The sequence below is a fragment of the Eumetopias jubatus genome, unplaced genomic scaffold, assembly GCF_037043125.1.
Source record: "Eumetopias jubatus isolate StellerSeaLion01/CBP00866 unplaced genomic scaffold, mEumJub1_p1.0 scaffold_15, whole genome shotgun sequence".
In the NCBI taxonomy this organism is placed as follows: domain Eukaryota; kingdom Metazoa; phylum Chordata; class Mammalia; order Carnivora; family Otariidae; genus Eumetopias; species Eumetopias jubatus.
In genome coordinates, this window is record NW_028274821.1 from 377034 (window position 1) to 389958 (window position 12925).

The window sequence follows — 12925 nt, forward strand, 5'->3', positions numbered from 1 at the left end:
TCTGAGCACTATCTTAAATTTGTTAAAAAAAAACAAAACAAAATAAAAAACAAAACAAAAAACCAATAAATTTCCGGGATATGTAGACTATAAACAATAAAAATAAAGTTATGTGCTTCCTTTTATAATTTGAGAAAAGTATTAAAAACATTCCCATAGGATTTTAATTATTAAAACAAGAAAGCAGGGGCGCTTGGGTGGCTCAGTTCATGATCCCAGAGTCCTGGGATGGAGCCTGGCATCTGGCTCCCTGCTCCGTGGGAAGCCTGCTTTTCCCTCTCCCACTCCCCCTGCTTGTGTTCCTTCTCTTGCTGTGTCTCTCTCTGTCAAATAAATAAATAAAATCTTTAAAAATATAACAAGAAAGCAATACAAACACAATTTAACTTTGTTACTTCTAAGACAGACTTTGGATTGGGACATCCACACAAGCCACAGGAAACCCACACAAGCCATGGGACAGTACTCCAGTGACCCCTAGGCAGGTACAGAGCACCTGTGCGGTACAGGTCCATAAGCTCACCTGCACAAAATAGTCAAACAGGGGCCTGTACTTCTTGCCTTTGAGACAGGTACCGGGAAATCTAGAAAAAGGAGAAACTCATAATTAGACTAAAATCCTCAAAAGAAATGAAACTGCAGACACATCAAGTCACAACTCCCTCCTGGTTTACTTGTTTCTTAGTCGTTAATGCTGGAATGTGTGACCTGAATATACTCAGTAGTATTAACTGAACTTGAATAATAGAGCTTTTGGGTAATAAAGTGTCTCACCTTTCAAAGTTAGCACACACACACACACACACACACACAGGCAAAAATCAATAAATCTGTATATTCACCTTTCAAGGATCTCATAGTCACTCTCCAACTTATAGAGGGCTGGTAATCTGGCTTCCATTAAAATGAGTAATTTTCCTCTGACAACATCTACAAGAGTAAGGGGCAAAGTGGACTTCAGTGACATTCAGACTTCGGCAGAGTCTAGACACGTGCGGTCCTTCGTGCGGTCCCATATCACCACACCCTGTGTGCTCAGAAATCACGGAGAAATGCGCCAGGGCACCAGCGCACACTGCTTTCCAGACCCAAAGAAGACAAAAACAGCATATGCACTTAACTGACCTCTCCCTTTTACGTAAATTAATCTTATTTTCTCCGACCGGTGGTAATATATGTGAATGCTTAAAAATCATAACATTAACAAACCAAGAAACTCCCTGAGTAAAAGTCCCCACTCATCTCTTCCCCCCACAAGACACTATCATTTGAGTGTCGCCCTCCAGGTATTTTTCTACCTGTATACTAACACACATCTTATGGGAATGGCTACTTTTTTTAAAAAGGTAATTACGGGATATAACTCAATATAGTTTTCAGTTTGTCTTCACATACTATATATGAACATCTTTCCATATATTAGCACAAACTGTCCTTTCTCATTCTTCTAAAGAGCTACACGGTACTCCATTCTAGGAAGGGCAAGTTATTTTTAACCTATCAATACTAGACATTCAAGTTGCTTTCAGATTGTTACTACTGTGAACCGGGGGGTAATGAATATCGTTATATTTTTTTGTTGTTTTTTATTTATTTTAGAGAGAGCGCGTGCCCGCACTTGACAAGAGTAGGAGCAGGGGGGTGGGGAGAGGGAGAAGCAGACTCCCCCCTGAGCAGGGAGCCTGATGCAGGGGCTCCATCCCAGGACCCTGGGATCATAACCTGAGCCGAAGGTTCAGACGCTTAACTGTCTGAACCACCCAGGCGCCCCCGTTGCACGTATCTTTGTACCCTTATTAGAGTGTTTCTGGAGAATACTATCCTAGGAACAGAAAAGCTAGATTAAATGTATAAACATTTACAATTTAACAGCAAATGACAAATCGTCTTATAAAAACAGACTAATTTAAACTCCCACCTGTAAAGTAGGATATACCCAATGATTTTTTTCAAGTTTTTCATTTAAGTAATGTCTACACCCAACATGGGGCTTGAACTCATGACCCTGAGATCAATAGTTGCACGCTCTTCCAACTGAGCCAGCCAGGTGCCCCTGATACACCCAAGGATTTACTAGAGTCTATGACGTATATTCAGTTCACTATAAGAAACATGAGAATCAGGGGCACCTGGGTGGCTCAATCATTAAGCGTCTGCCTTTGGCTCAGGTCATGGTCCCGGGGTCCTGGGATCGAGCCCTGCCTCAGGCTCCCTGCTCAGCGGGAAGCCTGCTTCTCCCTCTCCCACTCCCCCTGCTGTGTTCCCTCTCTCGCTGTGTTTCTGTCAAATAAATAAATAAAATCTTTAAAAAAAAATTAAAAAATAAAAAAGCAACTACTCCAATTTGTGATAAGAACGTATTAAAAAAAAGAAACATGAGAATCTATGGATCATTGAGAAGGCCTTTGCAGTTCACTGAAAAGCTACTATAAACAACACCGACACCCACCAGCGCTGGCTGCACCAGACCTTCATTGTTAGTGGAGTCTACATTTTCTGGGTAAAACTCAGGACACACGGTGGGAGTCGTATGCAGGCAGAGGAGGGACAGGACTGAAGTCCATCTGCCTGACGGCCGCTCCGGCTCACTAGAGAATGGCCATGTCCCCAGGGAGACATGGGGAACTCTCTCTGTGGGCCTGCCCCTGCCTGGAGAGGCTCTGTGCCCACGGCCGGAAGCACAAGAAACCAGCTGCTGGTCCTATCTGCTCCCAAGGCACTGCTAAGTAGTAATAAAAACACCTGTTTTCTGCCCCGCGCCTCCCGCCTTCCCCATTCCTTCCTCGAATCCTTCGCCTGCTTCACAAGCTGCTGTGAATCAAGTCATCTATCTTGTATGGTCGTTTTTTTCTGGCTATGGTTTTCTTTTTTTTCCCTGGCTTCCCCTCCCTCCATAAACTATCCAAACCTCAAGGTCACAGTCTTCTTTTTTCATATAAATCTCTATGGAAAGAGCTTCATCAAGACTTTGGCTAACTACCAGGAAATATCTGAAAGGCACAAAGTTCTCAAGTTCTGGTACCAACTCTGTGATACAATTACTTATAATAAATACGCATTTCAGTTCTTAGTCCCCATTCCCGGCAGAGATCTAAAACCCTTGTCATTTCCTAAGTGGTAACAGCCATAAAGGGGTCCTTTGTTATGCTGATGAGGGGAACTTTTGGAAAGCCCCCAGGTCACCTAAGGATGGAGTTCAATCACCAACAGCCAATGATTTAATGAATCCTGCCTAAGCAGTGAAGCCTCCATAAAACCCCACAAGGATGGGGTATGGAGTGCTTCCAGGTTAGTGAATGCATCCACAGGCTGTGAGGGCAACCCACATCAGCTCCGGGGGTGGGGGCGGATAGAAACTCTTGCGCTCAGGACCCTTCCAGGCCTCACCCCATGTATTTCATCTGACTGTTCCTGTGTACCCTTTCTATCGTTTCACAATAAACCATACAATGTTTCCGAGTTATGAGACACTCTAGCAGATTAATCCAACCTGAGGAGGAGGTCATAGGTCTGTCAGAAGCACAGGACTTGCAACTGGCATCTGCAGTGAGGCTGTGGGGGGTTGGGGGGAAGACGTGTAGGACTGAGCCCCTAACCTGTGCAATCTGATGCAATCTCCAGGCAGCTAGTGCCTGAATGACGTTCACTGGTTGGTGGCATTGAAAAAACACATCAGAGGTTCCTGGCAACAATGAGAGGCCACCTCTCTCAATCTCCAGCTCCTCATCTGTAATGGGTATGATGTGTGTAAGTGTATTACAACCTGAAAATTATAAGGAATCTTTTTTTATAGCTCTCTACTATTTTAATTTTTATGTGCATTATTTTCAATCAAAAATGAAAAAAATCCACCTCTTTCAGAGATTATTTTTAAGTCTAACACTTTTTCAAAAACTTCTCTTCTTACTCCAAAAGAAATGTAAGCTTTCATTCTATCCCAAAATAAGTTAAAGTGATTTTCTCAGTATTAGTCATAAATAACCAGGCTCATACTTACCTTTAATCTTCACATACTGCATGTCTGGATTAACACACAGGGCAAGGTTACTAGGTAATGTCCAGGGAGTGGTCGTCCAAGCCACCAAAGACACATTTTCATCTTCCTCCAAGGGGAAAGTTACAAACACTGAAGGGTCCTGAACATCCTGAGATAAAATTAGATAAAATACCTGTTTACAAAATCCATAATAATACATGCAGAAAAGGAAACTGATCCTAAAGAATAGATTTCCAGAATAAAAACCAGTTGCCATATTTATAAAAAGAAAATATAAAGCAAGAGATTCCAATTACATTTCTTTATATTCTTGAAAAATGTTTTAACAATTAACTTAGTAGTCACAAGTAAAACATTTTAAGTGTACCAAGAGAAATATATATTAGAAGTTTCACTAATGACCTACTTTTATAATAAATCCATAAAAAGTTAGTTCAACAAAACAACTGTTTTGGAAGGCAGAATTATTCTTTATTCCAAAATATAAAAATGAGTCATTTTAAAACACCATGTACTGAAAACTGCAATATGCCAATATTAATTCAGTTCATTAAATAAAAAATTGGTTCCAACTCTATGGCAACATGAAAATATCAAGGATTAAATATTTTTAAAAAATAGCTCCAAAGTAGAAAAGCTCATCCCCTGACCAAAGCCAACTCACTGCATCCTGAATAAAGTTCCCTGAGAAGAAGGGGCTCTACAAACGTCACCTCATCCACATGGGAACCGTCAGACGCCCCTGGGGTGCAGGCCTGTGCGCCTCAAATGCCAGTGTCAGGGATCACAGACACCGGGGCGCTGCTTCAAGAGGGCTGGAGATGGCGCACCTGAACAAAACACATAACCTACAATTCTCTTTTGCTGAAAACGACATTACTGGGACCATTAGTAGAATCAAACTACAGATTAGATGGTAATATTCATCAATGTCATTTCCCTAACTTCAATTACTTAAGAGTATGGATTTTAAGAAATATGTACTTAAGCCTTTAGAGGAAAAGGGACATCATGTCCGCAACCTACTCTCAAAGGGTCTTGTGCTACCGCCATCCCCTAGAGAGAGAGCAAACAATGCAGACGTGGTGAAAGCGGGTGACCGTCACTGAAAGGTAAACAAGAATTCTATGAACTTTTCAGTAATTCTAAAATTATGTCAAAAGTTAGAAACAAAAACAAACCTTAGTTGCAACCAACATAACTGCAGAATGGCCACAGAGAAAAGACAGAAAATGCTAAGTGCTGCCAAGAAAGCAGAGTAATGAGAACTGGCTGGTGGGAGTACAGATCAGGACATCTACCTTGAAGTCTGCTCATACCTTGCAGAGCGGGAGGCAGCAAACCATGACGCACAGGCCAACCCTGGCCGTCACCCGTGTTCTTACACCCCAAGAGCGAAGAATGGTTTTGAAAGAGTTGAGTACTTGCAACAGAGACCGTCTAGCCCACAAGGCCTGAAACACTGAGTATCTGGCACTTCACAGTTTGCCGACCCCAGTACTAGAGCCAAATGTTAAGTACATCCTATGACTCCATAATTCCACTCCCGGGTATGTAACCCATAGAAGAAATGTGTATGTCTGCTCCCCACTTCCAGAACATTCACAGTAGCACTACTGATCAGAGCCCCAAACTGGAAATCACCTAAATGCCCATCAATGGTACAGTGGGTAAATTAAGTGCCAGACAGTAATTAAAATGATCTATAACTGCACACAACAGGGATGACTTTTCACAAATATAATCTTGAGCAAGAGAGGCCAGACACAAAAAGAATGTAGGGCACAATTCATTTATATTTAGTACAGCGTCTGAAAATTTAGACAATATAAAAAAGATAAATATTTTTATAGACCACAATTGGTTTACCTTTTGGAACAGCTGGAAGTACTCTCTCCTGTAACTCAGCTTACTTCTGCACAGCCTGCTCATCCCAAGAGAACGCACCGTGTACTTACAGAAGAGGATACCCTCTGAAAGCTCTAGGAGCTCCCAAGCTAGTCTGGGGATCTAACATGTAGAAATCTAGAAGCCAAAAAAAACTCCAGCATAAGTACACAGGGTTTATGTTAAAAAATGTTCTTAGCTGGGGTGCCTGGGTAGCTCAGTCATTAAGCATCTGCCTTCAGCTCAGGTCTTGATCCCAGGGTCCTGGGATCGAGCCCCACATCAGGCTCCCTGCTCCACGGGAAGCCTGCTTCTCCCTCTCCCACTCCCCCTGCTTGTGTTCCCTCTCTCGCTGTGTCTCTCTGTCAAATAAATAAATAAAATCTTTAAAAAAAAAAAAGTTCTTATCAACACTGTTTGCTACCATTAAGAAAAAGGCCTATACCCTTTAAAACAACTCAAAATGTCTATCAAAAGAATGAATGCGTTGCAATCTGTCATATGAAACACTATACCGCAGATAAAAATTAACTTAAAGCTACATGTATCAAGATGAAGAATCTTTAAAACTTAATGATTCCTCTGAAAGGCAAGGTACAGAGTAAGTACAATGGGCGAGATTAAAGACAAGCATAAGAATGCTATATACTGTTTGTGAATACTTAGGCAGGTAGTAAAAATATAAAAATGTGTATGGAAAGAAACATCGAATTCAGCACAGTCGTTACCTATCAGGCTGTAAGGAAGGAAATGGAGCGAAAGGTGCTGTAAATACATAAATTGTAGACTATTCACTTGCACAGAAACTAGAACAAAAGATCCTTACCTCCACAGAACACAGATGACTGTCACAAACATCATGCTGAGAAAAGCCAGATACAAATAAATGAACGCCATTTTAAACAGTGACCTCTCTTCCTGACACACATGCCAAAGGAAGGACATCAATAAACACGAAAAGTTCCAATTTCTACAAAATATGGAAGACCATGGAGACATAACCAGCAAAATTCATTGTAGGAAACTCTATAAGATAAAACCTGTTTCCTAAACAATGATTTGCAAGAAAAAAAACGGAAAAAGACAGCAAAATGGAGACCACAGATGAAAACAGACCTGCAAGACAACTGCTGCCAACTCTTTTAATCAGGATTACATCCTGATTAAAACAACAAAGAACAGAGGGAAAAAGGCCTGGTATTTGCCAAACAGAAATGTGAACACTGATGATATCCACTGATGACCAAGGACTTTTTTAGGTGTGATAATGGTATTATGGTAGTGTTAAAAAAGAAAAGATTTCTTGTGTTTTAAAAATGTATAATGTATATATAGAACACAGTTTTCAAAAAAATTAGGTTCTTTAAAACCAATGAGGACTAGATGAAGTCTCTGACGTGAAAACACCTCCTGAATACACACACATGAGAACAATGTTCCACATTTCAGACTCACTGCCTTTACCGTCTTTCCAGATAAGGTAAAGCAGTGAGTGTACTTTGGTGAACATCAGACCCGTCTCAACTCTCCTAGCAGAGCAGCGACAGCAGTTATTCCATTCATCAGAAAAAAGATCATAATACTGTCAACGAAGGACAAATCAGATTTGCTTCCAAATACTTGTAACAAATGTCACAAGGTCCCAGATGAGGCATCTCATCCTCTTCCAAAAGCAGTGACTAGAGGGAAACAGGGCAGAGCTGGACTTATTAACCCGACAGAGGCACAAAGATGTGGTCAAAATAAGCAGAAGCTATCACGTGAAGACACACCATTCACAAATCTCATGGGGGGTAAAAATCCCTCACTCTTATTCTCCACAGGGCCTCAGTTCAGTGACTGGCAAATACTGTCAGCACTCCATTAAGAAATGGTCAATCTGACGGACTCCCCAAGCTAACAGTCCACACCAGGACTGATTACTGTGATCACAACCCTTCAACTTCCATGTGCACAAGTTCATGCCCGATGACATCACACGCACCTTGTAGTTCTGGTGAGATTCAAAGTTGGAAAGTGGAGTGTTGCATGCGGTGGAGAAAGGCATGACTTTCACGCCTCTATACACAAGGCCTTTATCATAGAGCTGCTTGAAGACCCACCTAGTAAGTAAAAACACAGTTTTACAACAATGACACAACCAAAATTCTGTCTCCCCAAACTCAGACATTTATGCCAGTTTGTCTACAGTAGAGTTTCTATCAGCCAATCAAATGGAAACATCATGTCTCTCAACTGGGGACTAGCTGGTAAATTACAAGATTCGTAAGAGGCATTATGCAGACATTAAAAGTGGTAATAATCTGTCCATGGAAAGATGTTCATGACTTGATGTTGAGTGAGAAAAGCAATCCACACCATACTGTACACTGAGGTACTAAGTGGGTAAAACTACATATCCGTATTCCTGTATTTTTTAGAAATGCTGAAAGAGCAAATTTTTACCAATATGTGAACTATGGTTGGGATTTCAGAGTTTTTGCTTTTCTTAATAGTTTTCTCCTCATTATTATTTACATTTTACTATAATGGGTAGTTTTACAAAGGCAATTTAAAAAGAATAAATAGGGGCACCTGGGTAGGTGAAACTGTAGGTCTCTGAGAGTAGGTGACTTTAGGATCTTCCCATGCCGCCATCTCATCACAAATTTCTCAAGGGTTTTTTTGTTTTTTGTTTTTTTTAGAGATTTTATTTATCTATTGGTGGGGGGGGAACAAGCAGGGGGAAGGGCAGAGGGAGAAGCAGACTCACCACTGAGCACAGAGCCTGATTTCAGATGCTTAACTGACTGAGCCACCCAGGCACCCCTCAAATTTCCCAAGTTTACACTCAAGTCTTAAATTACATACTTTGATTCAAGGATATTCACAGAAGACTAGAGAAGGAGTATTAGATTTGATATTGTAAGACCCAGTTTGAAACCTAAGAATCATAAAATAAACTGTGATGTCAGGCAAGTCAGTCACCTGACTTCACCCAAACCCAATCCACAGGACTCTGTGAATCATGTGGGAAAATTGATATGGAAGTACTTTATATAGTCAAAAGCACCAACTCAGTCTAAATTATCTACCATTATTAATGTTATCATTATTAAAGGTATCACCTAATATCTTTTTATATTCACTCTAAACCTATGTGCCTTATTTATGTGCCAACATGTTCCTCAGGAATAACTAACATTCTAATACTGAGAGGCTTTAAAAACCATTTTCCTCTGATTCAAGTATGGTTTTATGTAAATTAAGAAGTATTATACAGAGCTCTATTGTCCAATACTGTAGGCACTAGCCACAGGTGCTCTTTTTATTAAAAAAAAAATTATTTTTAAGTAATCTCTACATCCAACATGGGGCTCCAACTTCTAACCCTGAGCTCAAGAGTCACATGCTCCACCAACTGAGCTAGTCCGGCCCCCCAACTTAAATTTAAATGAAAAATGAGAAAACAAAACAAAACAAAACAAAAACCCCACAAAACCCTTTAACTGACATCAGGCCATTTATATTCTTCGTTTTATCTACTTAGCATGAACGATTACGTGTCCTAATGCAAAGATACTAATAGTAGTTGATTACAGGTTACTGCTCAACCTGTTGGAGCCATTATATACCACAGAATACATGCATATCCTATTACCTTAGCAGAATCCAAAATTTACTGAAGTCAGAACCAAATCAGAAACAGTTGTGCACAGAGGATTTTTAGGACAGTGAAAATACACTATATGATGTTAGTATGATGGCTACATGTCATTTGTCCAAACACACAGAACATACAACACCAAGAGTGACCTTTAATGTAAACTATGGAATTTGGGTAATTATGATGTGTCAGTGTATGTCATCAACGGTAACATATGCACCACTCTGGTAGGGATGTTGGTAGTGGAGGAGGCCGTGCATGTGTTGGGGCAGGGAATAGGGGAAATCTCTGTACTTTCCTCTCAATTTTGCTAGGAACCTAAAAGTGCTCTAAAAAAATAAAATAAATAGCTTTAAAAACAAAAAAATAAATCCATCCCAAAGCCATTTTTTTTTTAAAGATTTTATCTATTTATTTGAGAGAGAGAATGAGAGAGAGAGAGCACATGAGAGGGGGTAGGGTCAGAGGGAGAAGCAGACTCCCTGCTGAGCAGGGAGCCTGATGCGGGACTCGATCCTGGGACTCCAGGATCATGACCTGAGCCAAAGGCAGTCACTTAACCAACTGAGCCACCCAGGCGCCCCATTCCAAAGACTTTAGATAAATTAACTGTGAATCTGAAAAATCTCTCCACTAAGCAATAAACAGAATATTCATTATACTTAAATTTCAAGTAAACCTACCAGACAGATTCCATGAATTGTGGATACAGAGTTTTGTAGTCATTGTCAAAGTCAATCCATCGGCCAAGTCTGGTAACAGTGGACTTTAAGAATATGAATATTAGAGTTATTAGACAATGATATTTGTTATCGCACATCAATGTGTGTCATTTCTATCATCACCACAATGATTTTGGGAAAACAAAACAATGGTTCAGGTAAACCTATACTGTAAACAACGCACTATGTAAGGTTAAGAACCAGTTCTCTTGGCATTCATCCTACATGCAGATGATGTCACTTATAAATATTAGTATTCCTTTATAAAAGTCTACCCAAATTACCATTTGACAAATACCACAGGTATAATTGTTGCTGGCAAGAATCATCAATGGATGCTAAAATTCATAAACAAAAGTGTAAGAAATAGGATATTTGCAAAGACTCTCCCCAGAGCATACTTAATTACAAAGGAAAAACTGCAAATCAACAATGGAGAAACCTGACATATATTACCTTAGTGAACAAAATTAATGTCACAAATGAGACATATTAGCGTCACAGGCCTCCTGATATGACAGACTGAGGCCACTCCTGAGCATTCTTGTCAAAAATGCATGTACAACCCAAACTTAATCATGAGAAAACATCAGACTTTGGGGGACTTTCTACAAAATAATTGGTCTGTACTCTTTAAAAGTGACAAGGTCGGGTGCCTGGCTGGCTCAGCTGGAAAAGTATGCGACTCCTGATGTTGGGGTTGTGAGCTTGAGTCCCATGTTAGGTGTAGAGATTAAATAAGTAAATAAACTCAAAAAAAAAAAAGTGATAAGGTCATGAAAGACAAAGAAAGATTGAGGGAATCCTCCAGATTGAAGTAGAATAAGGAGGTCTAACAACTATATGCAATGTGTGTTCCTAGACTGGGTCCTGGATCAGAATTAGTGGAAACACTGGTTAAATTTGAAGAAGGTCTATTTCACTGTATCAGTGTTAATTTCTTGCTTTTGATAATTATGATTATTGAAGGTGTTAGAATTTGGGAGTGAGAGAAGAGTATAGGAGAATTCTTTATAACTGTTTTTGAAATTTTTACTAAGTCTGAATTATTTCAAAATGAAAAGTTAAAAGATAAAAAATAATTTTAAGGAAAAAAAAAGCCAAATGCATATTATATTCATTAGATTTTTCCTTCTGGCAACCAGGCAAGAAAGTTTGACGGAATCAAGTTAGGTTTAAAAAAAAAAAATTATTTATTTATATATATTTTTTAAGATTTTATTTATTTATTTGACAGAGTGAGAGAGACAGCGAGAGAAAGAGCACAAGCAGGGGGAGAGGGAGAAGCAGGCTCCCCGCTGAGCAGGGAGCCAGATGTGGGGATTGATCCCAGGACCCTGGGATCATGACCTGAGCCGAAGGCAGACGCCTAATGACTGAGCCACCCAGGTGCGCCCAATAGAATTTATTTTTATTTTTTTATTTTATTTTATTTTTTTAAGATTTTATTTATTTGACAGAGAGAGACACAGCGAGAGAGGGAACACAAGCAGGGGGAGTGGGAGAGGGAGAAGCAAAGCAGGCTTCCCGCGGAGCAGGGAGCCCGATGCGGGGCATGATCCCAGGACCCTGGGATCATGACCTGAGCCAAAGGCAGACGCTTAACAACTGGGCCACCCAGGCGCCCCAAGATTTTATTTTTAATAAAAAAATTTAAAAATTAAAAAGTTACGACAGAATTGAGGACCTTTCATTTTCAGGTTGAGGAAATCAGATTTTATTTACCAATGAAGAGAAGCTACTCAAAATTGTGAGCAAGGAAGACCACAATGAGCAGTCTTGTGGGAGAGATAACCTGGCAGGAAAGTGCAAAGAATGGGAGCATGAGCCCAATCAGAAGATGGTTACAGAAATTCAGGGAGGGGGGTGGAGGGCCAGGGACAGGTTGTAGGAATGCAGTGACTTGACAAAGAGACACTGAATAAGAAAGACCTGATAGGATTTGGCATTTGATTTGACCGTGAGGATAGTGTGTGAAGCCTGGAAGACAGATACTATCGGCAGAATAGGGAACTCTGAATAACAGCAAGTTTGAGAAGTCCAAGTGGTAAGAGAGTGAGATGGAAAAACAGGAGTCAGACATGTTTTTAAGATACACAGACACACTAGCTGGACAGCCAGGGATGAGAAGGGGCTCTCTGCTCCTCTGTCCATCAGAACAAGAGAGAAAGCTCTGCCAGCCCTTCACAGGACTTACGAACAGATGCAGGTAGGATGCGAGTCAAATTAATACAACACTGAGGTCAAATCTGAAAAATTTTTTTTTAAAGATTTTATTTATTTATTTGACAGAGAGAGAGAGAGAGAGAGAGAGAGAGAGAGAGAGAGAGAGAGAGAGAGAGAGAGAGAGAGCACAAGCAGGCAGAGTGGCAGGCAGATGGAGAGGGAGAAACAGGCTCTCCGCTGAGCAGGGAGCCGGACGTGGGGCTCGATCCCAAGACCCCAGGATCATGACCGGAGCCGAAGGCAGCCGCTTAATGGACTGAGCCACCCAGGCGCCCCAAATCTGAATTGTTTTTAACACCAGAATTTTTTTACTGCAACATTCGAGTTTATCTTTTTGCTAGCACAGCCTGATTCTTCTCATACACAGTGAGTGGGGAGGAGATTAAGTACTGAAGACCAGTCAGGCACACAGAAACCAGAAAAAGAGAGGGCGCGGTTTGAGCTAAC

At 40.6% G+C, this 12925-nt stretch overlaps 1 protein-coding gene across 4 annotated transcripts in view; it reads right to left on the reverse strand.

Annotated features, from left to right (window-relative positions):
• The window catches only part of IARS1 (isoleucyl-tRNA synthetase 1), a 59611-nt gene that overhangs the window by 40350 nt on the left and 6336 nt on the right, over positions 1–12925 (reverse strand). For all 4 annotated transcript variants that reach the window (XM_028093043.2, XM_028093045.2, XM_088019117.1 and 1 more), the window contains 5 exons: positions 10214–10296; positions 7869–7986; positions 3998–4145; positions 843–930; positions 524–584 (listed from right to left, as the gene is read on the reverse strand). In XM_028093043.2, coding sequence (XP_027948844.1) covers positions 524–584; positions 843–930; positions 3998–4145; positions 7869–7986; positions 10214–10296 — 498 coding nt within the window. The remainder of the gene's footprint in view (positions 1–523; positions 585–842; positions 931–3997; positions 4146–7868; positions 7987–10213; positions 10297–12925) is intronic.